The sequence below is a fragment of the Triturus cristatus genome, chromosome 4_1 (assembly GCF_964204655.1).
Source record: "Triturus cristatus chromosome 4_1, aTriCri1.1, whole genome shotgun sequence".
NCBI classification, from domain to species: Eukaryota; Metazoa; Chordata; class Amphibia; order Caudata; family Salamandridae; genus Triturus; species Triturus cristatus.
This window is the reverse complement of record NC_140585.1, coordinates 969554013-969579898: the sequence shown is the minus strand read 5'-3', so window position 1 is coordinate 969579898 and position 25886 is coordinate 969554013. Positions and strand designations below refer to the sequence as shown.

At 43.8% G+C, this 25886-nt stretch overlaps 1 protein-coding gene across 1 annotated transcript in view; it reads left to right on the top strand.

Annotated features, from left to right (window-relative positions):
* Positions 1-7408: 7408 nt before the first annotated feature.
* TRHDE (thyrotropin releasing hormone degrading enzyme) overlaps positions 7409-25886 on the top strand; it is a 1875424-nt gene continuing 1856946 nt past the window's right edge. Inside the window, exon 1 of the mRNA XM_085653848.1 lies at positions 7409-8328. Within this exon, the coding sequence (XP_085509974.1) occupies positions 7544-8328 (785 nt within the window). The 5' untranslated portion in view covers positions 7409-7543. The remainder of the gene's footprint in view (positions 8329-25886) is intronic.

Below are 25886 nucleotides of genomic sequence, written 5' to 3'. Positions count from 1 at the left end.
CCCCATCCTCAATGTTTGTCTGTGGTATGTCTTTTTGATATATTATATTGGGTTTTTCTGTCATGTCCTTTTGTTCTTTGTTTTTCTCTTCAAGTACGGGCGTTATTGTGTATTGTTTATTCTATTATTGACTCTTTCTCATTTTTTCCTTTTTCCATTTCCCTCTCCTCTCCTCTCTTTTCGTTTCTTATTCTTACATTACCCGGAGTGCTGTTGTTGTTTCTTTGTTTCTTGTTCTAATCCTCTCTGTTACCTCTCTCTCTCCTTCTGCTCTGCTAGTTGTCTTCTTTTCTCACTTTCAGTTTTGTTCATCTCGTACTTCTTTATTGCACCTTATCGCTTCTCCTCCTGTGCTAATGTCACTTCTTTCCAATTTTTATATGATGATTTTCTGGATATTTATTTACTTGATTGTCTCTTGCATAAGTGATATTCTTTGTTATGAAGTATATATTTAAATGTCGTTAAATATATTTACTTGGAATGTTAAGGGTTTGGGTTCTCCCATTAAGCGGCAACGAGTTCTGTCGCATTTGGCAAATTTAAAGGGAGATATTGTCCTATTACAAGAAATTCATATACAAGAGGCTGAAGTTACTAAATTACGCCGTAATTGGGTAGGACATGTATTTGCATCTCCTGGTTCAGGGAAACGTAATGGTGTTGCAATTCTCTGTCATAAGCGGTTAAATATCAAAGTTATAAATCAAACCAATGATTCTGATGGTAGATGGGTCATTGTATCTTTGTTGATTGATAACATCCCTTTAACTATTTATAATGTGTATGCTCCTTCTACACATGATAAATTATTTTGGCCCCAGGTATTAGTCTCATTGATGCAATCCTCTGATGACTATCTCATTTTAGGAGGGGACTGCAATATGGTTATGGACCCTATTTTAGACCGAAAGTCTCATTCACGTTTTTCTCCCTCTTCCATGCACACTCAATTCACATCTACTATATCCCAACGCTCTCTGGTTGATTCTTGGAGACTCTGCCATCCTACACTCCAGGAATATACATATTACTCACCAGCTCATTCTTCACAGTCCCGGATTGACTACATTTTTGTTTCTAAAGCCCTGATTCAACACATTACCCATTCTGAAATAGGCTCTATTTTAATTTCTGATCATGCTCCAGTTTCCTTGCGCCTCGATCTACTTCCCCCCATAAAAGGTACTAGGAGATGGAGATTTAATAATTCTCTCCTATTAGATCCCAAATTTACCCCAGCTTTCCTTGAATTTTCATCCATATTTTTTACTGAAAATGAGTCTCCTCTGGTATCCCCTCAGGTAGAATGGGATACTTTTAAAGCTGCTTCTAGAGATTTCATTATCTCGTTTGTTTCCCATAAAAGGTGTGCTGCACTCCATTCCTTACAGTCAATTAATACACAAATTAAGCAATTGAAACATTGTTATTATTTATCTAAATCTCAGTCTGACTTAAATAAACTTCTCAAGGCCAAACTCTCCTTTAATAAACTCTCCACGGAATCTGCTAATTTATTCCTGCTTAAATCCAGTGACAAATATTACTGTGCGCAAAATAAGGCAGGCAATCTTCTTGCCAAGTATCTCAAAGTTAAGCAAGAACGCACAAAAATTGAGTCTATTGTCTCCTCGTCGAATCTCACTCTTCATAAGGATGAAGATATTCTGACAGAGTTCACTAATTTTTATCAGAATCTCTATACTCCGGAATCTCCTCCTTTGTCAACAGATATTGCTCATTATTTATCTTCCATTCCTTCTCCTTCCTTTCCGGACACAGACTTTGCCCCATTAGAAGCAGATATAGGTCCTAAACATATCTTAGAGTCTATTCGGATAATCAAAAAAGGTAAAGCTCCTGGACCAGATGGCTTTACGATAGAATTCTATTTACATTTTGCTAATGTCCTTGTTCCCAAACTTCATCAACTATTTTTATTTTTTATATCGTCCAAAAAGTCTGAAGGATCTTTTCAAGAGGCCTTAATTTGTCTCATACCTAAGGACAAAAAAGACCATACTTTATGTAAAAATTATAGGCCCATCTCTTTAATCAATCTGGATTATAAGATCTTTGCAAAAATTCTTGCGCTCCGCCTTGATAAAATTCTACCTAAAATAATTGGTAAGGAACAATGCGGTTTCATTAAAGGTCGTCATCTTTCGGACAATACTCGTCTCTTTTTTAATGTACTAAGTAAGTCTCATTCCTATCCACATTCTTTAGCTGCTGTTGCATTAGATGCTGAAAAAGCATTTGATATGGTTAATTGGCAATTTATGCTCGCAGTCCTTACTTGGTTTGGTTTTGGCCAGATATTTCTTGCTTATGTCTCTTTATTGTATTCCTTTCCTAGATCTTTTATTTTAGCTAATGGTCTTGTCTCTTTTTCGTTTCCTCTCTTCAGAGGTGTCCGACAAGGATGTCCTCTTTCTCCTCTTCTTTTCATTTTAGCATTAGAGCCTTTCTTGATAAAAATCCGTATGAACGTGAAAATTAATGGTTTCCCCTATGGGGATAGGTATTTGAAACTCTCTGCCTATGCGGATGATATTCTCTTATTCATTTCCAATCCACAATCATCTATTCCATCCTTTTTATCGGAAGTATCTGACTTTGCGAAAGTTTCTGGTTATAAGCTCAATGTTGACAAATGTGAAATTCTCCCTCTAAATAAATTTTGTTTTCATGCAGACTTTTTGGCTTCTTCTGTTCATTGGAGCACGGTTAAGATAAAATACTTAGGCCTGTGGTTCAAATCCTCCATTAAAGACACTGTAGCACTTAACATCAAAAATCTACAAACAATGTTACAGGACTCCACAACTCGTTGGCATCCCTTGTTTTTATCCTGGTGGGGAAGGCTGGACTCAATTAAAATGATGTTAGTTCCCATTATTTTGTTTTACCTTTCTAATCTTCCAGTTAATATCCCTAAGTCTTGTTATAAGAATATATATTCTACGCTGTCTAAGTTCTTGTGGCAGCATAAAAAGGCTAGAATGTCTTTTGCAAAACTTAAATGTCCTAAGCAGTTGGGTGGAGTTAATTTTCCGGACTTTGCCTCTTATCATTCCTCATTTTTCCTTAAGCATTCTGTTCCCTTATTGTCTGAGCAGCAATCCGATACCATTTTAAAACCTTTATGGGTTGAGATTGAGTCATCTTTTTTCCATCCTTTTACTTTTGAAGAATTTGTATCGCTGTCCCATATTCCCAATAAATTTTCTCTCCCTATTCTTAAAAACTCTCGGAAAACTTTTTCTCCTCTCTTTTTGGGAGGTTTGGATGATCGTTCGCGTTTTTTACAATCTCCCTTGTGGTATAACCCTCTTATTAAACTTCGTAATAGGATGCTTTTTTGGAAGGATTGGAATAACCTTGGTATTAATTGGACTCATCAATTGTTTGATGAAGGCACATGCATTCCCTTCTCTACCCTTCAATCTCGCTTTTCTTTGCATAAATCATTTGAATCCAAATATAATCTATTGAGTACGGTTTTGCAGAACAGTTATGACGCTCTTTCTGATTCCACCACTCGCACTAATTTATCCCCTCTCTCTCTCCCTTGTTTATTCGCTTCTTCTTCTGCTTCCCAGATATATACAAAACTAAGGGATACCTCTGATGCTCGAGATAAATCTAAAACAGAAACGGACTGGGAATCAGATGTAGAGGACACATTTTCTGTCTCATTATGGCAAAAGGTCTGGACCAAGATAAGGAAATCCTCTAGAGCAGCGAATACAACTCAAACGTTATTTTTTATATACAACAGACTTTTGATTACTCCTGCCAAGTTGCATACAATTGATCCTTCCATTCCCTCCTCTTGCTGGTCTTGTTCAGCATCGTGGGCAGATCTTAAACACATGTTATTTAGCTGTCTGAGGATTCATAAATTTTGGACGGATGTGTGGTCTCAGATCAATAAGATTTTTTCCACCTCTTTCCCTCTTACACTTTCACATATCTTTTTAGGTAGTCTCTCAGACATATGGTCCTCTTCCACCACCAACACGTCCATTATTGATTTACTTCTAGCTGTAGCGTTTCAGCAGATCACTAAATCTTGGAAGGATACCTCAACTGTTTCCTTTCAGGCTTGGTGGTTTGGAATCTGTTATCATCATAGACTTGACAGAGCCTATGTTTATCCCATTACACTTGCCATTAAACGTGATTTATTATGGCTTCCCATTACAAATTTTTTAGATGTGTCTGCTCGATCCCTACCCCTACACAACCCGTATACAGAAGAAGTTCCCAAACCTCCATGACAGCATTCCTGATGGTTTCACGCACATACTATTATTGCTTGTTTTATGACTATTTTGTATATTTTTTATTGGAGGAGTTTTTGTAAGTTTGTTCCATTTCTTTACTCTTTTGTATAACTTTATATGACAATGACTACACTCCCATTGCAATTGTTCTTGTTCTATTTGATGATGCTTTCTGCCCTTCTCCCTTCTACTTCTTTCCCCTGTCTTTTATTCCTTTCTCTTAGTTATGACGCTCTATTTTTCTACATGAGATGAGTTTAATATTATGCTTTTTTGTTATCCTGTTGTAAATGAAATTCAATAAACTCTTCTTTAAAACTTAAAAAAAAGAGAGACATAAGGGGTGTTTTGTAGGAGAGGAGTTCAGAATGAAATGTTTTAGATGAGATGAAAAGTTAGAAGAGGATATAGAACTTTGCCAACAGCTCACTAAAAAAACTGCAATTCCCACCGGACGAATGTCCACCTTGAACGTTCCTTGACCCTTTGACTGTATTAAACACGATTTGCTGTCCGGTCTCCGCGTGCGGGGGCAGAGAGGCTAAGCGCCCTACCCCCTGGCTGTGATTTATTCAAGCGCTTATTTATGTATGGCTGGTCCCTTTCTGGAAGGGCACAGGCCGGCTGAAGAACAATGGACAGGAACGGGGTCCAGGGTGGACGGCTGTGGTTAATTCAAGTGCTTATTTATGTATGGCTGGTCCCTTTCTGGAAGGGCACAAGCCGGCTGAAGAACAATGGACAGGCACGGGTCCAGGGTGGATGGCTGTGGTTAATTCAAGTGCTTATTTATGTATGGCTAGTCCCTTTCTGGAAGGGCACAGGCCAGCTAAAGAAGAATGCACAGGAATTTGGTCTGGAGTGATGGGCTGAGCTGAGATTAATTCAAGTGTTTAGATATGACTGGCCCTTTTCTGTAAGCGCACAGGCCAGCTATGGAAGAATGGACAGGAAAAGGGTCCGGAGTGATTGGCTGAGATTAATGTAAGTGCTCCAGGCACCACTGTTAATGCTGGCTCCAGACAGGATAGCATGTAGAGAGCTGAGAGTGACACATGTGAGGCTTAAGAGAAAGGCGTTGCCACTGTCAGTTTGTAAGAGTGGCCAAAGCTGGGAGGGGTGAACTGCACCGACTGCAGAGCTGTGTGCTGTGCCGCTGCTGTGTGATCGATCCACTTGACAAGCTTGTGGAAAGCTGATCTGGTCTGACAAGCAGGCTAACCTTAGAGATCACTTCTCTCAGCGCTTTGTTTGCCTTTGGCCTCAAATGCCTTTCACTGCCCAGTGTGGGGCTGCACTATGGAGGAATCTCCATAGACTCAAAACACCAGCTCCTTTAACAAGGTTCTATGAACTTGCCACTTCATTTAGCACCTGCTCTTAGTCCACACAAGAAAGTATAGGGAAAAGGACAGAAAAATAATAAAAAAGGGGCAGGGCAAGAATGGAACGGAAAAAAAGAAAGAAGATAAAGAACAAGGAATTGTAGAAAACTGAAATATGAGAACAAATGAAAAGAAAACCCAGAAAATAACGATGAAAGATGTTCAAAATGGAGAGAAGATGGATAACAAGGAGAGAAAGGAGGAAACGCAGTGAGGATGATAACTAAAAGAGCTGGATAATGCACAACAGAGGGCCAGAGTCAGGCACGTGGGAAAAACATTTTACAAAATAGGAAAAGAATGGAAAGTGAAAGAAAACAATGGGAATTAGGAAAGAGGACCAGAGTAGAAAGAAGATGATCATTAATGTACTTACAGCACACACGTGTATGTAGCATATTTGCCACATTTCCGATCATAGTAAGAGAGATCAGAGGGTTGGTGCCCTCTACGACGACGACCTGCAGCCATAAACTCTAGTCCTAGTAAGATACCTTCCCGCCTGCAGTCTACCGGCAACGAGCGGTGTTAGTTTAGATCACTAGAGTCCTAGATTGTAGGAAGCAGATACATATTATGGGCTCTGTATATTACACAAACTGCAAACAGGTCTTTAATTGCTGCTGCACGCGCACACATCCTTCCCCCTCCAAAAGTGCGCAACCGTTTGAGCCCACAGCACTCTCGTGTTTCCCAAATCCACGAGTGGCTAGCTCGTTCAGTTCAAGCGTTTTCTTTGATCTCTGAAGCTTGCCGTCTTGGCTATCTGGACTTCAGGTGCCGACATGCAAACACAAAACAGCTGTACTGGCCTAGCTGCTCGCGGGACAATTTGAGAGCTCCATTAGAAGGGCACTGCCCGTGCCACACGTGCAGCTCTACTTCTATAGCGCCTGCTGTCTCCCTGGTTCCGCACAGCTATCTGTACTCGTGAAGGCACAGAGCGCTTCTCATCCATGCCCCTCCAGCTGTGCGTGCTTTTTATAGTTCAGCAAGCATATCTAAAGAGAGAGGCGTGCGTGTGAGGGAGGCTGTGGGAGACGAGCCGGCCAGGAGAGATCCTGCTGGGGGCGGGGAAGGGGGCGGCACGAATGCCGGGGTGCTCCACGAGTTGCTCAGTGCGTTCACTGAAGTCGGCACCTGCTCCTCGTGGAGGAGTGAGGAGGAACTCCTGACGCCGCGGCTGTGATTCGCACTCTCCAGCCTCCTCGCGGTCTCAGATGCTTGTGCTTGCGGACCGGCTCGAGGCTTGCGAGAAGTGCCCTCTTCAGACGGATGCTCGCAGGACAGCGTTACCTGGAGGAAGGTGGCGAGAGGCTGCAGCAGCGTGCCGGGGACCAGCTGCTGAGCTGTGTTCTCTCTCAGAGCACTGACTACCTCGGCGGAACTGAAGGGCTCTCTTGCCTAACATAACATCGTCTTTAGAGCTGGATCTTTTCCTCACAGGCGTGCTGGGGACTTGCGAGGGGGGTCGTCCCTGCGCACAAAGGGACACCCGTGCGCAAGCACGGCCATCTCAACGCCCGCACTCTGGGGGCTCCTTCACCAGTCTCTCCTTGCTTGATTGTTTCTGAAAGTGGATTAAAGCGCTGGGAACGTGTTTACAATTTGTGTTGCCCCCTTTCAGTGTCAAGTGGAATAACATGTAAAACAGCTACAAGAAGAACAGCCAAGTCAGGTGTGGCGTTTCAGCCAAGTTGGGAGGTCCCGGCGCTCCGAGGTCTTGGATACTCTGAGGGATGGCAGCATGAGTCTGGCCGCCGGCGATGCAGCGGGTGCCGTGCAGGGTCATGCGGTGAGGCGGCGTCTGCTCCCGCGGCGTAGCGAGCACAGGTCTTCCCCAGCCACCGGCACTGGGCAGTGATGGCTCTGACTTCCAAGAAGACGAAGAGCCAAGCCTCGTTCACTCCCATGATGATCGGCGAGGAGGAGGCGGGCAGCGCAGTCAGGAATGGCCGGGGACTCTCGGAGCAGTGGGCGGCCACGGTGGCCGTGCGTAGCCGCGGCGCGGAGGGGCCCCTGCACCGGAGGCTGGTGCTGGCCTTCGCGCTCTCCGTCCTGGCTCTCATCGTGGTTTCGATCGTGGCGGTGCTGCTCAGTGTGCGCTTCGAGGAGTGCGGCATCAATGGCCTGAGCCTCGGGGACGGGAGCAGCAGCAAGCTCGGCAACAGCAGCTTGCAGGAGGCTGAGCCATTCAACCAGCAGCAGGAGGCGCCCGAGGGCGACCCGCATTCTGGCAAGGGGACCGCCGAGGAGCCGGACGGCGAGCGGCCCTGGGCCCAGCCGCGGCTGCCCACCCACATGCGGCCCCTGCACTACAACCTGCTCATCACTGCCTTCATGGATAACTTTACCTTCTGCGGGGAAGTCAATATCCAGGTGGAGTGCTTAGAAGCCAGCCGCTATATAGTGCTGCACGCCGACCGCGTGGCCATCGAGCGGGTGCAGGTGGCTGAGGACAAGGTGTCCGGCGCCGTCAGGGTGTCCCGCTACTTCACCTACCCCGCCAACCAGGTTTTCGTGGTGGTGCTGGAGAGAGCGCTGGAGGCACAGAGGAGCTATAATCTCAAGATCGTCTACAGCGCCCTGATCGAGAATGAGCTGCTAGGCTTCTTTCGCAGCTTCTATCTGATACACGGCGAGAGAAGGTAATGTGTGTGTGGCCACGCCGCCTCAGTACGCTGTTTACAGGTCCACTCACTATACTGCACTGCCCACCACACTGCGAGCCTGCTTTGTGCCCCCGCTCCCTCAGCACCACAGTTTCTGAGACAACTTAGTGCTCGGCAATATCCCAGTCCCCACACATGCTCGCGCTATACGTGAGTGTGCACACTTTTCAACACACGCTGCCATCTACTGTCAGTAGTTAAAATGGAATTATAGAAGTGTAAATACACACTGTCCCAGTGTACCTGTGTGCTATTGAGAAGGGCCGTTGCTCGCCAATTAAAAGTATTGAACGCCCACTAAGAAGTGTAGGCACTCTCCGTTTCAAGTGCTGAAAGAAATGCAGGTACTCAGTGACTGAGTATCTGCCCATTTAAAGCACCGTCTGATATACATGTACCACCAACATCCGTGGGACACCCGGGCATTCGGCTCTGCCCCCTCTGGTCTGAACTCCACCGTAGCTCGTGCACTCGCATGTGGTGCACTGATGACTTCGCGCTAACCTGCGCTCGCCGTCCGCATTGGCCATATGGTGTTTGTGAAGTGTTCAGCAACATACTCACCCTAACCTTTACCTGTGCCTTACGCCATGTTGACACTTTGTTTTCTCACTAGGACGAACTCTCATGGAAGCACTTACCGCGATAAAAATTACTGCTTTCCCAAACTTTAACATAGTTGTTTTTTTCTATTTATTAACCCCCGCCCCCCAACGAGTCCAGGACTGGAATAGGATTAGTTATTACGGCCCATGCTGTGTAAAGATGTCCTTTCCCCATAAACATCTTTGTAGTACATCTCCATAAACTGTTCACACTTCTCTGAACTCGCCCCACACAGTCGAACAGCAGTTTGTGTGGCATGTATGCAGCTCATCTCACCTCAGACTTGTCTGCGTCCCCTACACACACACACACACACACAACCGCCACAGTAGTGTTTGTGACAGAGCCCACGTCCTGCTCACCTGTCTCTGAACTGCACCCTCGCTCTTCCCACACACACACCTGCCTTCAATGTTTTAGGGACATGCAGCTCCCACACCATTCACCTGCCTTTGCCCCCACTACACACTCGCATGATAAGTGTTTGCGTGACATCTCGAGATGGCGCCTAGTGCACAACACACACTGTGGCGAGCGACCGCTTCACACCACTGACCTCATCTTTAGCGCTCGCACCACAGTATTGTGGCGCCTTCGGCACTATGCTAGCCTCACTCTTCAACTATCCCCTATCACAAACTGGCGACATCAGTGATGTGGGACACCTCGGTGAAGTGCCGCTCCCTCTGACTCGGTCCTTCCCGCGCACTCACTGCCAGCCTGTGAGGCTCGGTACCGTGGGGCTCCACGTACTCCGAAGCTGCACTTCCCACGAAGCGCTGGTCTGCGAGAAAGTCTCACAACACTGTCCACCGAAACATACTGCGTAATCCTACCCATCCGCTGTCGCGTGTCTCTAACAAAATCTTAGGTATATGTCTCTCACAAAAACAAACGTGCGCTTCTTGGCCTCAATGGGGGGCGTGCGGCGCGCGCTCTGGTCCCGCCTGCGTTACAGCAGCGGAGGGAACCGACGGCGAGAGCGCGGGGTCACTGCCCTCTCCGCCACCCAAAGGTTGAGTGGAAGTTGGCGCTGAGTTCCTGAAGTAACTACGCGCTGCAACTGGCACCAAGTGAAGGCTCATGCACCAGATCAAAGACAGCCTACACGAGTAAAATGTGAAAAATAATGTTTGCACGAGTCAGGGGGTCTAATAAAATGGGGTCTTCCCTGCATTTTATGTTGTGTTGAGGTATCGTGCCACTGACTAATAGGAAGTGTTAAACCCGGTAGGGTGCTATACTTTTAATGTGACGTTAACAGTCATCAGCGGGCTGCCGGACTTCTTTTCTCACTCTAGCAATAGCCTTTATCGGACATGTGATAACAGTGCTGCTGACTTTGTAGTGGACCAGTATGAAGAGACCCGTGGACAGAAGGAACACTTTTCCGAGGAGCTGTTAAACTTTGAAAGGGGCAGTAGCTAGACTTCTCGACAGGGTTAGCTTATTTTAATTGGGACAGTGTAGCAGGTTATTAGGAAGACTGTTGTATTCTAAATGGGACAGTACAGGCACTTCTTGCCAGGGCTGCCGTCTCTAGTGGTGCAGCTTCGCCTCTTCCCGTGTCCGTGTCAGTATCAGAACTTTCTCTCACAAACAGACACTGTCAGAACTATTGAGCTGAACTATTTTCTTAATAGAGTAGTACCAGGCGCTCTCAGTGTCTGCTAGCACATCCCCCTCATAGCACCTCCCTGACCCACTCCATACATTCATTTTTAAATTAATGACCCTCTGAGCAGGGCTGCTGTTCTTTTCGTAGTGAAACACTGACGGCTGTTTTCATTCTTAACAGGGAGACCGCAGTTTGAGTGGGCATATAGATTGGACCCCTACGCACCTGCATGCGTGTACACTATGGGCGCCTCAGTTCCCATTTTAGCGAAGTCTTTGTAAAATAGGAAGTACTGAGACCAGAATGCAAAGACAAACTAGTGGCTGGATAAGATACCCTCCGAAATGAAGTCTCTTGAGATTTCTGTAACATTTGCCAGCCACGGCGCTGACCCCAGCTCAGCAATGTGCAGCGTGCCAGAATGAGATATAGCCAAAAAGTGTGTTAGTCAATGTCTGATGTTAGTTGCTAATCCCGTCCTTCCATTTATTTGCGTTCTGGTACTTGTTGTTGTATTTTCTATTACAAACAGAGTACAAGTGTCAAAATCCAAATACAGAAAGCATTAAACAAATGCGTTCGCTGTGCGGCGTACAAAATAAAAAGTATTGCCAAAGCTTTGCCGACAAAGCAAAAAAAAGTATCCCTTGAACGTCCGTTAGTTTTTATGTTTTTATCACCGTTCCTGGACCGTGGCCGTCACTCGCTGACCTATTATCACACGAGGGGCATGAAGCGCCTGACTTTATCATGTCGATTTCTCACCAGTGGTGATGGCAGGTGCAGGAAGTTACGTGACATTTAACCGGTGCGTCCACACCCTCGATTCTCAAACGCTGCTGACGTGAGCACTACTTTCAACCTTGACTTTTTGTGCCTAGTTGATGCGATGGTCTGGGTGCAAGGAGATGAAGGAATCGTGAGGGATTTGCTGGTGTCCGCTTTTGAAGTCGAAGGACACTATGCTCTCCGGATGCTCCCGTCTGAGGCACTCTGTTGTCTTCTGCCCTGAGACGTGGACCATTAGCAGCTGCACACCTCGCCCATGAGCTGTGATGGCCCTGATATCAGCAGGGCGCTCTCGGCCTTTCATGTTTGAAAAGTAGATAACTCCTGCGACCACCACCATAAAAGGCCGTACCCGACTGCGAGACTGTTAACTTGTACCGTCCGGGTGTCCCATCTCGATCATGGAAGGGTTTGCTCCGTGCTAGAGTTTCATCATAGCCACATACGTTTTATATGGATTCAAAGTAGATGCTCTGTATTCGAAAAATCTGAAAATGTGGCATCGATCTTGCCTTCCTAGACCTTCTTTGGGCACCCGCTCTAGAGTAGCGCCTTAAAGCTCACTGTTATTTAATGTGCCACATTTTCCAGAACTGTGTATTTTCTGAGTTTGAGAGCTTGTCTATTAAAGCTTATTTTTAATTTGACCTTTGAAACAGTTGTCTCGCCAGACTATTGCATTTTCCAAAAACATAATTTATAATAGACCTGCAGAGAGGGGCTTTTGGTTGGCAGCCTTCATAAATTGGTCTTTTGAACGGGCATTCCCATGTTACTTCCACCCACCACAGCATACATATTTTGGGCTTTAGGTCAGAAAACTTTACCCATTGGCTCTCCTCATTTTGAGTGATTCCACAAAGTCTGTGCACATTGTTCACAATCAGGTATAAACAGACCCCTTTTTTGAGTGCCAAATCAGGTTCCAAGGGTGCATCTTTATTTTCATTATTTTGTATACTGACTTTAAACAAAGGCTATTTATTTTGCCTACACTCCCTTTTAAAGTTTGTTATATAAAGTGTTTCAATTACATTGTACCATGGTAGTTGCTTTCCTTTTGAGTGCTTGGTTATGGTGTGATTTATTCGGGCTCTTTCAGATATAGTACTAATAAAATGCATGGCAGAACTGAAAAGCTTGTTGTTTAAAAGCATCACTAGAAATATAGCTGTATTGGGGAATGTTTTTACAAATAAAATTGTTATTGCAAGCGTACAGTGGACATGTTTAAGAGGCAGATTTATTTTTCTTTCCGTTCGTGTTATATATGCTTACAGTAAACTGTAAAAACCGAAATACACATGGCACGAGCCTGCCAGATCTGTTGGCTTTGCCAGTGCTCGTTAACTGTATGTGCTACTTTTAGCATGAGTCTATTAAATGTAGTTCCAGGTGTGTGCACCCACTTTCTGCATCAACGAGGTACTTTGGTATTCAAGCCGAGTCTGCCGATGCTTGTGCGTCCCCTTCTGTAATACAGATAGCGCCCGTGCATGTATAGCGTCAGGGCTATCCTAGGACGCATTTCCTCATTTGCATGGAGTGTGGCCCCATGCAAATGAGGGAAATACTGTGCCGTATTTTGAACGTGCGTAAAGAGGAAATCAGAAGCCCACTGACTTTGCACCACAAAGAGGTGGTGCGTGGTCTGTGTGCCCCCGTGAGAAAGCACTGCAAGGGGTAAAGAGGGTCCTATGATCTTCCAGGTACCCCCTGCAGGCATGTATACTCACTCACAGCACCTGCCTACAGCGGGTTTGTGTCTCCCTCCCCCTTTTGAAAAGATGCTTCAAACAGCTGCTCTGCCTTTCACCAATGAGCTGCCCCAGGAAAGTTGCAAGCTTGTACCTCGCCTGGGGGCAGTGTGTGATCTATAATAGGTCTACCTCCCCTGTTCGTGTCTCAACATACCTTACTGATGGTGCGCTGAAGAGCAAACAGGAACATTGTGCCCTTTGCAGGTTACCAACTAGGATTTGGTTAGGACAGAGCTAGTTCTTTGAATGAGGAGAAAGCACCAAATTCTCAGGCGGTGCCCTCCTATTTTCCAAAAGCAGAAAGCCACTGCTTTGAGAAGGGCAACTCTATTCAAATGGGAGGACAGATGAAAGGGGCACAGAGCAGCCGCAGGACTGGTGCTTGGTTTGGCTTAAATTCAAATTCTGACTGTCGTCTTTAACTCTTTGGACCAGACTGGCCAACGTTTTTGCTAAACGAATTGGAACTTAGCGGTGTTACTTGCTACTTCAAGGCACTAGTAATTCGGACATTAAAAAACCCATCAAGTACACTTGCAATGGTGGAAAACAGCAAGCATGGCAGATGTGCCAAAGGGGTCAGTTTTGGTTTAAGAGGCCAACAAGGAGAATTGTTGGCAGAGTGGTGGCCACGAAAACGCACACAAGACCCACGCCCTCTAACGAGTATCCACATTCTTGCATGGGCAGTGCCACCCTGGAAGGAGCTGTGAAGTTTATCTTTTCAAGACGTTCATGTAAAATGAGTGCAGCGGGGGAATTGATAAGGAACTGCCACAAAGCTCATGGTGGCTTCTGGAAAGGGCTTTTCCCAGAAGGGAAACAATTTTTCTTGTGGACGAAAAAAAGTTACATGTGGATCCACATTCCCAACAATATAATAATACTCTGGGAAAGTTTCCAATCGGTGGAAAATTAGCATGCACACATATAGGTGTGTCGGTGTGCTCCTCGAAATGAACGACTGACTTCAATTTTCGGAAATATTCTTGGGGTGCTTGATCTACACTGAAGAACTGTACAAATCCGTTTGCCAGTTGCCCGTTCTTTGGGTAACGCATTCTTTCAGAGCCGCTGAACAGGTTATTATGTTCAGGCGTCTACACAGGGGCATTAGACATTTTGGTTGTTCTGATGAAAGCCCCAGGGAGCAGCAGAAACCTTGTGCCAAAGATCATTTCCGGTATGAACACAAACAGCAATTCGTGGATGGGTGTGGACGCTTTCATTGCTGTCTTCTCATCCACATCCAATGGGCCAGATCTTACTCTTGTAAGTTCTAGTTTCAGCCATTGTTAGTTGTTGGGTTGGTTGTGATGGGGGGACCCTGCAGTGAGGTGAGAGAACTGGAGGCTGGCGCCCTTCACTGCTGCACTGAACTCAGGTGGGAAGGAAGCACCCAAGTCAATGTGCACCCGCCTAAACGCAGTGCAATTTAGCGAATGTTGTTATCAGAATATTCTCTCTTGTCTTTTTATCCTCCTGACTAATATCTACACCTTTGTGGTAATATTCCATGACGTACTGTCTCAGCATATGACCTTCAAACCTTGCAATGTTGTGCCCCTGCGAGTAAAAAGTTATCACCCCACCCAGAAAGACAAACTTGTCAAAATAATTCTATACATTGGCTGATCTGAAAATATTTAACTTTGCAGTTCTGTTTTGTTATCTCTTTTAAAAATGCATCAAAATACATGATCGCTGACATGCTATTGGGCGTCTGGGCTTCCTAAATGCATAACATTATCGACAGCCCGAGGGACTGTAAGCATTATTTGGATATCTCGTCCCCCTCCTTGACACCTAAAGGACGAGTGACAAAAACATTACTGATGGCCCATTTCCGGGAGGCTCAATGCCACTGTGTGTTTTTTCTCTCACTAAACCCGCAGCACAGTTTTCAGCATGTTTGTCTTGGTTCAACAGAACCTAGTAAATGCTCCTCTTGGCAGAGCTCGGACCCTAGGCCCTGAAATTTATTCAGGCCTCCCTGGGGCACGGTATGAAGGCCTTTGGCGTAAGCAAACAATTGGGGTGTGATGAAGACACCACAGTTCATTCTACTACACACACAGTCAAAAAAATACATCCTTAAAAATATTCAGTCGTTTTCAGAATATTTCACACAATGGATTTTGGGTATAATTGTTGAAATTCAGATAGTTCTGCAAATAGTTATATATGCTTATTCGGCGAGTGTGGCAATGCCAAACATATGTTTATCCCACTCCAAAGGAAAAGTAAAAATGTTGTTAAAGTGGAAATTCTGACAGTTCTGCTCCCTGCCACTTGAATCGGGGCTAATGAAAGTGCCTACCCCTTGGTGCTTTGACGTCCTCAGGTTTAGGGCCAGATGTACGACCGTTTTTTACTGTCTCAAATGGGTAATCGGCCCGTTTGCGATTGCACAATTGGTCTGCCCCATGTACAAACCCTATTTTGTGAGTCGGTAACCTATTACAGACTCAGAAAATAGGGTTTGCGAGTCGCTTTTGGGAAGGGGCGTGCCAAGGGCGTCCCTTCCTAATAGCAAGTCGCACTTTAATGTATAATTGTTTTGCAATTGCAGTCGCAAAACACTCCCTGTTTACCATCTGTTTCCAATAGGTGGTAAGCCGCTCTCAAACGCCAAGGGGTCCCCATTGTGACTAGCAGCAAAAATATATTTACGAGCAGGCAGTGGTCCGTAAACTGACTGCTCTTAAAAAATTAAACAGAAACGTTTCGTTTTTCTATTTTAAATAAATCCCATTTTCCTGGGCTGCATTTAAAAACAAACTGATTTATTTAAACAAGCATTGGCATAGCCAATAGGTCTCGCTTTTGTGACCTTATAAGTATTTAGTTATGCAGCACAATATCCTTGGTGTAGCAACATCAACTGTTGCATGGCTAAAAACTTATAAGGTCCCAAAGGCGAGACCTATTGGCTATGCCAATGCTTGTTTTTTTTCCCTCTCGGCCCAAGCTGCACCAGGTATTACAGTACCTCTAGAAATGGTGAACTTCCTCGTCCGGGGAAAACAATGTTGTTTTAAGAAAGAGGAAAAACTAAAGTAGCGCTTTACTGGCAAACTCTATAAAGTGGCACTAATGTGTGTGGTTGTGAGTAACACCAATTTGGCACTTTGCAACCACTGAGGAGGAGGAGCGAGACGTAATCAGGAGAGGTAATACCTGGAAGAAAGAGAGGGGGGGAGGGGACAGCTGCTAGCGGGAAAGCAGAAGTGAACATCGTTGCTTAAACAAACATGATAAAACGAAAGTAACGCTCCACAGGAAAAACTTGTCAAGTGGCACGAATGAATATGGTTGTGAATACAATTAATATGGCAGCTTTTGGTATTTTCACGCTTTTTTGTGAACATTATGAGGCTGCACCACGTATAATATAGTACCTCCAGGAATGGTGCAGTTTATTACCTGATCTTGAACCAATCTGGGTACTTTGCGACCACTGAGTAGGACCGAGGCAGAGATAGAAGAGGGAATAGGAGTATCAAGGAGCGAGGAGGAGGGGGAGGGACAGCTGATAGCGACAGAGCAGGAGAAGCTAAAGTGTTTGTTTTCAGTAAGTGAGAAGGAGACATAAAGAGAGGGAATAAGAGGAAGGATTAGAAAGGGGAAGCTGTGGCCACAGCGCAATATATAAAGGTAAAGATAAAAAGTGCGTGCCACGCTGCAACCATTTATTGAGTATAAGTCCATTTAAAAAAGTGAGCCATACTTGCCGCACCCACGGCACAGTACCTGGATTGCTGTAGTGCGATTATAGATCAGGTGGGGTACTTCTGCGGGCCGTAAGTCCTTTTTACAATGGGTGGGAGGTGGTGGAGGTAGGTAGGGCACCCCCCCGGGAGATTCACAATAGGATTAGCAGAAACGGCGAACTGCGCTGTTTGCAAAACAAGTTGAATTTGATGACAAATAGCGTAATGGTGCTTTGAACGCAACTTGTTACCCTTCTGCTAATGACCCGGGACCGGCAGGACACTACTGGCCTGAGGGGCCTCCCATTTAAAGGCACTCAGCTCGCGTTCGATGGCAGCACAAACAAAGCGCTCGCCCTGCCCTATGGACTGTGTGGTGTGCCGCGCAGAAAAAAGCAAAGCGCCACCACAATATTTAAAGAATACAGTGCAGGGTGCTCAGTGCAACAATTGGCAAACAACTGAGGGACTGTGCCATTTGCAAAATGAAGTTGGGTTCGATGAGAAAAGGTGCTTTGAACGCAAGCATGTTACCCTTTTTTAAAAGATTTTTAAGCTCCCAGAAGTGAATGCAAAATGCGAAAGGGGCTCGAGTGTAAAAGTGAAGGAATCAGGTAGGGACGAGTGAAGAAATGGAGAGGGGAAGGGAGGAAAAAGAAATTAAGCAGATGGTCGAGCGCTATCAATTGACCACTTCAAAGCTTTGACAAAACAAACGTCTGGCAAAAGTGAAAGCATTGGCAAAAGGGAAAGCATTTCCCTTGCGGGAGCGAGCAGCACCAGGAGCGATAATTGATAACATATGGCGCCAAAGCTCGCTCCCGCAAGGGAATCGCCAAACGTGCACGCGTTGCCATTGAAAGCAGTGCAACGCGTGCAAATTTTTGCCCGCAAAGCTGTGCCGATTACTAAAGGTCTTTTTCCTACGCAGCGCATGTGCGCTGCGTAGGCGAGACCTAAAAAAGGAGTCCCAGACATGTGGTCTGTTGACCCCAGCAGGCCACCATCTCTGGAAGTGATAGCCATTCCTAATGGGGTCGCAAATTGCCCCTACCGCTTTATTATAAATGAGGCAGGCAATTTGGGACCCCATTTGGAATCGCAGACTGTGTCTGAGACATTGTTGTCTGCGAGTCACCAATTGCGAGTCACAAAACGACGCAATTTGTGAATCACAAATTGTAAGGGTTGTACATCTGGCTCCAAGTGTGCTCTACAAACTAATATCATATCCTATCTTCCCTCATTCCCCTTTTTAACAATTAACTAATCTAACAGTAAAAATACAAATGTGTCAATTGGTAGGTAGATAACCTCTAGACACCGTGGATAGGAAGAAAAAACCTATGCACTTTACTCACAATGTTGATGTGTAATTTGCAATGACTGCATTTCTGATGTGCATAACATAGCACAGGTTGATTCCAAGTGTTTGGCGGTAATGTTGTTGAGGTTATGTTATGTGCATTTGTGCGGCACATTTCTACTTTTAGTGCGCTATAGTGCTTTTAAATTCTGGGCAGCCTTTACAGTTTTAGGGTCCTTGTAAGGCTTGATTCAAAGTGGCGTGATGTCATTGTGGTTGGCTGAGCTTCTTATTGGTTAATAGTACATCATATTGGGTAGTGGCAATCAGGTTAAAAAAGAGTAATATATGATTGACTGATAGATGCCATTGGATATAGGTGAGATAGATCCTGTATGGACCTCTGCTGGCCATTATGCACCATTTCTTTCCTTCTGCTGGGGGCTCGATTGGCTTAGGGGAGCTAGTCAGTTTTGGGGCATCTTTGCTGTTTATGTGACTTTTATGCAGTGCTGTGCACGAATGGACAGAATATTTAAGTGAACTCCCCAACGATTGGTGAAAGGATATAGAATAGCTTGCTGTTGATGAGACAAGCGCTCAGCTCCACACATGTCTTGGAATCAGGTTGTGTTCATGATGGTGACAAAAATGATGTCTTATATGTTTTGTTGGAGTACGGAGAAGGATGAATATGACTTTATATGGATGTGTTGTTGAGATGGAAACACTTGGACAACATTTTGATTAGTTACATTTGTGTAGAATCGGATCAAAATTGTCCATAATCCATTGCTGTTCCTCACCTCTTCAAGACTGGGTTGGCTGGACTTTTACATTTTTACAAATTGAGTTTTGGTCGAAGCATTCTTAAAATTGCAGCGCTCTAAATGATTCAATTTCTAATTTACTAATGTAAAAATAAACAAGTGTAGACAGATTGCCTTAAACATAGAAAATAACCAAGTGTTATAAAATACATGGTCACGCTCATTTCTTGCTGACCGATGCCGCTGTTTTTTTAACTCTGAATATGGTGGCTCTACGTCCTATGCTTCGTGCATGTGCTTTGACTCCTAAAACATGATAAAAGTGGCTAATATTCAATCAGGTGCATTTATCTTTCCCGTAAAAAGAGTTAGTGAATGGTGTAGAAAAGACACACGGAAGTGACATGCTACCTGTGGTCTGCAGCACATTTTGTGCCATCCATTAGGCTTGCATGGAAAGAATGGCTTCAGGAGTAGTCTCACTGCTGCAGCATTTAAATCTCCAGACAGACCTGTAATAAACACTTTTGACAAGATGGAGCCCATTTTCTAGGCATAAAGTAAATCACCCATAAGTAGGCCTTGCATCACACAAGAGAGGGTTCCCAGTCTTTAAAAGTAGAGCATGTAAGTAAATAGGGTTGGCATGTTTCTACAGTGGTTAGCCCGTAAAAGCTATTTTTCAGTGCACAGGGCTGAAGCTTGTTTCACAAGGAAAGTTAATGTACAATTAAATGACTATTTTTCTATTCCCTTTGGTTTTGAACCAGCTACAAAGTTAATTCGAACACTGCTTTTAATATTTAATAACAATCAAATTCAATGATACAACTGGATGTTTGATAAGTATACATGAACAGCAACTTTTAGAAAGTTATACTTTTTCTGCCTGAAGAGCTACTAGACTAATTAGCATTAGACTGCTTGCAACACGCCCTTCAGTACTCTCCTTTAGGTGAGAAAAACTGCTCCCAGTGCAGAGGCAATGGCCTGGGCTTGGTAGGATGGACTGAGTGAGATATGTGACCCAGCTTAACCCAAGAATGGCAGCTGAGGAGGGTTCATTATCTTTACTAACTTGAAAGAGAATATGCAGAGGTTTGCATTTTTATAGTTTAGCAATAAGGGAAGCATGAGGAAGAGGTATTTTGATCCCAGGATACACTTTAACCTCCTGGCTCCAGTCTCAGTGGAGAACGGAGCTGGCACCAGAACCCTGTTTGGAGTGGTTAAGTAGGAGGGGACTTGTCATTTCCATAGACATACAGCTCTGTGTCACCAACATCCTTCTGGGCTGAAAGGTTCTGCCACATTGGATTTTACTGAGAATGGTGCACTGTGAGATTGTTTGGAGTAAGTCAAACAGGATGTGATGCACAAGATTGAGAGGTTACCCTTAGAAACACTTTGCTCATTGGTTTGGGGGTGTCCAAGAGTCCCCCTTACCCACTGGCTAGCGAATTGCACAAAAGTAGTGCTTCCAACCTACCTCCCCAGAACACATCTGGACCAATGGTAAAACAGAAGAGGATTGGACATGCTGCCTGCAACCTTTGTGAAGACCCAGAGGGCTGGACCTGCTCCCATTTGTACCCAAGACTTAGAAGTGGACTCCGAAAGTCAGTTGGCTGACATCCTGTGTGGAAACAGGGACACAAAAAGCTACAAGAGGCCTTTTCCTAAAGTGAAAAGTTGTTCGGTGGAAGTTGATCCTTACTAGACTGTGTTGCTAGCCTCTGCTGGAGTGGGTCCAGGCCCCACTAAGCTGGAAGACTTATAAGTGACCAAGAGGGGCTTCTCCAAAAAGTTGGAACATAAAAATGTTTTTTCCTACTTAAGGCTACTTACCCAAGACGTGACCTCGCTGAGTAAGAACATTAAGTTGGTCCCGCTAGGAGCTTTATGCTGCATGAAAGAAGATTTCATTGGGCCCTTGTGGCTAAGGTGTTTGGCTTCGGTGCAACCTGCCCAGCTACAGCATCTGGGTTTATCCTGCTGAAAGTTCTTGAGCTCCAAAAAAGAGACTACATACAAAGATAGAAATCTTGTCTGGACAAAGGCATGAAATGTTTCCTGCTGAGAAGACTTTGGCTGGCACAAAAGTTGAATTTTCCCACCAAAACCAAAAGCTGCAGGACCTTGTCCAACAGCTACAAGAGGACTTCATTAGATACAGCCTTCAATCTTGCCCTGCTGGTGGATTTAATCTTTCATAAAAAGACTGTCAGCAGGTAAAAACTTTGACTGGGATGACCCACTTGGTATATCGACCTCCATTTTGATTAGTCTATGCCCTGATCCACAGTGAACAGTATTTTCTAATTGCCACTTTACTTTTTTATGGTGCTTTTTTATCTTCACTTCAAAAATCATATTTAATGGTTCGTCTTATTGGATTTTCACATTTTAATATCCTCTTCTCCCTTTATTTTTGTAATTTTTTTTTAGATATTGGTGTTGAGACTTCTATTAAGTTGTGTTTTGACTTTTTAATTGTTTTGGGACTGCAAAATGCTTTAAACATTTTCCTAAATAAAGTCTGACTGCTGTTCCACCACTACAAGGGTCTGAGCACAAGTTCGAATTATTGAAACTGTGTCTTTAACCTGTCAGCATTTCAGACTTATTACTGTGGAAGGATTCACATCCTTTCCAACTAATACTCCCTTTTTTACACAAAGAAACCAATCTAAGAGCTCAATGACATTGTCGATAATGATTAGCCATATTCTAAGTGCACTAAAAATGTGCAAACCATGAGTATTCATTTGAGTGCTTGTAGGGTTGTCTTTTGAGAGATAACCCAGTTCAAAATTAAATATAAATTGTGTCTTTATATAAACTGAAGAGCTCATCAAACTGTTGATATGGTTGCTCTGCCTGTTAAGACAAATATGTGCAAGTAATGAACCCTCCTATAATGGGAACGATTTTAAGAAAAGTTAAATCAAACCATTCACAAAGCAATCAGACAATGATGCACATTTATACGGGCAATGTAGTCAAACTGTAAATTTGTTCTTGGTTTCAAAATTAGATTTTGAACTAAATACACTACATACTTGAGCATTAATACAGATAAAAAGTCAAGTCAGACACACACAGTCTAGGAAGTTTCTCAGCATCCAATAACATTGCAGTACATCACTCTTAGAACCTGTACAACAACACTCATTGCTTTCCATACTGTACATATGATACCATTTAAGAGACTGAGATTGTTTATGCTTAAAAGGATCAACTGGGGCACAATGTCACAATATATTTCAAGACCCAAGCTGACATCCTCAAACGAAGCGAGATTGTAGAAGGCCTATTGTGGGTAAATGATATTGATGCAGGTCTGGGGAATGAGAAAGGGTTATTTTCTAGAGTGGATGGCTCCTTTCAAATAACGCTTCTGAGCATCCAACGGGGAAGCGATTTAATAACAAGGAAAGTACTAAGCAACGCCGTTTTGAAGTCGGTAGCACAAAATCTGCAGATCTGGTCACCTTTTGAGCTCTTCCTCCGTTCCTTTTTTAAGTCAAGCCTATAGCGGCAGAATGCATGCGCTGCTCGCTTTGCAAAGTATGCAGTATTCAGTATGGAGTGGAAGCTCAGTGAAAGCTCCGCCCACTCTCCGCCCATCTTTTTCGTTGGCTTGTGTCTTTAATGCTGCCTTCCAATTAGTTTATAGGCTATTCGTCCCTCCTTATAACACCCATGTTGTCATGTGTATCCTTCCATGGCTACTGGCCCCTTTACTTTGTGTTGCATTCTCACTATTTTCTTCCCATGCCCCCCCTCCTGCTGTTCGTGCCTTCTCTCCCACCCACCCACTCCCGTTGTTTGTGCCTTCTCGCCTCTCTTCTTTAGTCCTTCTTTTACATATTAGCATTGAAGCCTCAAGCATCCAGGAACACCAGGAGCTATGTAGGGATCAGGCATAGAATGAGCCCTTTTGTTCGCTGCCAGAGGCATGTAGACACCCTCACCGGCTTTGCCAGATTGTTATGCCTGACCCAAAGATGCTTGTCGTTAGCAACGTGGCTCCTCCCCGATGCGGGACTGCACAGGCACAGTGTACTGTGTATGCTGTCTGCTCCTCCACCGGCCCCCGCCAAGGTGGCTGTCAGCACAGGGGGATACGCTCCGCCAATCAGAACACAGCTTGTTGTGGTGCGACTCTGGTACGCTGTCAGACCGTGGCACAGCGAGGGTGTACGACATCCCCCGAGCCCCAAGGTGGGCAGAGGTCTGTAATCCCTGGCCCTGGTGCAGAGAGGCAGAAGAGCCTGGGGGCCACAGAAGGCCGAAACCGCCTCACACTGAGAGCCAAACCATGAGGAGAAAGATGAAAGGGGTCACTAGGAGCAGGTTTGAGGTAAGTGTGAAGAATCGGAGAGTTACAACTTGTAGTGAATGAGGTGTGTATCAGGTACATGAACTCTAGTACACAAGAAAAGAAGGCTGGCAGTGCATGAAGTTATTGTTTTGCTCATCAGGCTTCTCAGTGGGATTGAGGGCGCGGGTACACTAAGTGTTTTAGGGTGCAGACTTATTTTAAAGATCTCATCATAACAAACAGGTTTCAAGGTACGAACATCAACTACGACTTTATCAGGATGTGCGTATCACGAGCTGTTATTGTAGTGGTTGTGCCTCTCATACGTGTTACCGTCGTCCATGGAAATCGTGTGACACAATCTGCTCCTAAACTTTGTGCCACGGTCCTTTGCAACTGTCACGTTTTTTTTGTCAGCACTACTTGGGAACTGTGTCTTTGTATCAGCCCCCGGTTCTACCCTCTTGCATGTGTATCGGTGAAGTTGATCTAGTCTGCGTGGAGCAATCCGCACCATTTTACTTTATCTATGTGCACTGTATACAGCCACCCCCATTGCTTCTTTGTGAGGTGGAAGAAACGCTGTCCCACGGAGCTAAATTGACATTAAGCAGGGCTTTCATTACTGTGCTGGTAGAACACTGCTCAGATTATGTGCTCATGTCTTAGTTTTTACGAAATATGTTTTTTTTTAATTTAAATAGTTTTTATTGATATAAAAAGAAAGTACCAGGGTAATACATATCATAAGATAAAGAAGTAACATAATGAGAGACATCATATATACCAATAAAACATTAGTAGTAAATACATTTTAAACAAGATGTCAAAAGGGACAATAATAAAAAATGACCTTATGCAATAGGCGAAATAAAAGTTATAGGTGCATGCTAAAACAATGGTAATATATATATATGATTTTTTCTATGAAAAAAAGAAAAAGGATAAAGAGAGGACAATAAGGAGGGGAGAAAAGAAAAAGGGGTGGATAGTAAACCAATTAGCGTAAAGAAGGGTTAGAGGCTAAGAAAGAGGTAAAAGGGAGCCATAGTAAGTCAATTTTACTTTTTTGAGATAGTAGAAATTCAATGTTCATTACAGATAAGGTTCCACCATAATAATGTACATAGTTTAGAATTATCTTTCCAACAAGTTAGAATAACTTTAAAAGCAAGAGCAATAAAAAGATCAAGTAGTTTCGGTTTTAAGGAAACATCACAAAAATCATCAGAACAGGAACCAAGAAAAACATTTGGAATAGATAATAGTACAGATCATTTAAACACCTTAGATAACATAGACCAAATGGAGTTCCAGAATCTAAGAATATTAGGGCAAGAATAAATTAAATGTACCAGTGTGCCTTCTGAGGAGGAACATGATCAGCAAAGGGGGGATGATGTGGGATTAATCTTATGAATAAAGACGGGAGTACGGACTGCTCTATTATACAGGAAACATAGGGACTGAGTGATGTTAACAGCTCTAGAGTGGATGTGGTAGAGACTTTATGCCATAGTTTGTCCCATTTGTGAGTTGAGAGAGGTAATGTGAGATCCTGTTCCCAAGCTAACTCTACTGGTGCTTTCTGGCTATTGGCTATGGGGGTAGATAAGATTTTGTAAATAGAAGAAGAATTAGGACAAAGATCAGAGGAGATATTGTATAAAGGAGTTAGGAGAATGAATGGAGAGTAGTCATCAGGAAAGTTATTAAGTGAGAGAAACGATGTAAGTTCCATTGCTAATTGTGAGTATTGGGAAATATATGATGAGGGTAAGTTATAACGTTCTTGTAGTGTAGTAAAGAGTATGACAGAATTATGGAGTTACAACTGGTGAACACACAAGATACCCTTTTCTTTCCAATGTTTGAAGTAAAAAGATTTATGGCGAAACTTAATGAATTTGTTGTACCAGATGGAGGAGGCAAGGAAAGCTTGATGAAAGTTAGCACCATCAGTGAATAGAGAGTGTAACAAGTGTTGAGAGTATGTTAAAATGGGATACTTGGAAATAAAAGTACAGTTAGACATAAAAGAAATGTCTTTGAAAAAGACATCTTGAAACAAAGAGCGCTCAAAAGTAATCCAGTGGGGTATCGGAAAATCATCATATTGTTTATTTAGGGCATAAAATTGTCTAATTAAAAAAAGCAGTGAGATATAATTTAAAATTGGGGAAACGCACACCTCCTACGGTGTTAGGCTTGATTAATTTAGATAGAGCAATGGGAGGAGGTTTATTATTCCACAAAAATTTAGTACACAGTGAGTTAATTTGGTTAAAGTAGTAATTTGGGATTCTAAAGGGTAGCATAGAAAGCAAGAATAGGATGAGAGGAACAATCATCATTTTGATTGTGTCAAGTCAACACCACCAGGATAGAAAAAGAGGAGACCAAGAAGAGAGTAGGTTTTGAATCTTAAGTTTTAATGTGCCGAAATTATGGGAAAGGGTCTGAGGAATAGTAGAAAAAAAAACGCCTAGATATTTGAGTTTAGACGGACACCACTTAAAGTTAGTATCCGAAAACATGTGTTGGTAGCATAAGGGGTTTTGAGGTAAAATTTCAGTTTTAGAAAAATGTAACTTATATCCAGATATTTTTTAATACAAATCAATTTCTTGTAGAAAAGGGGGGAG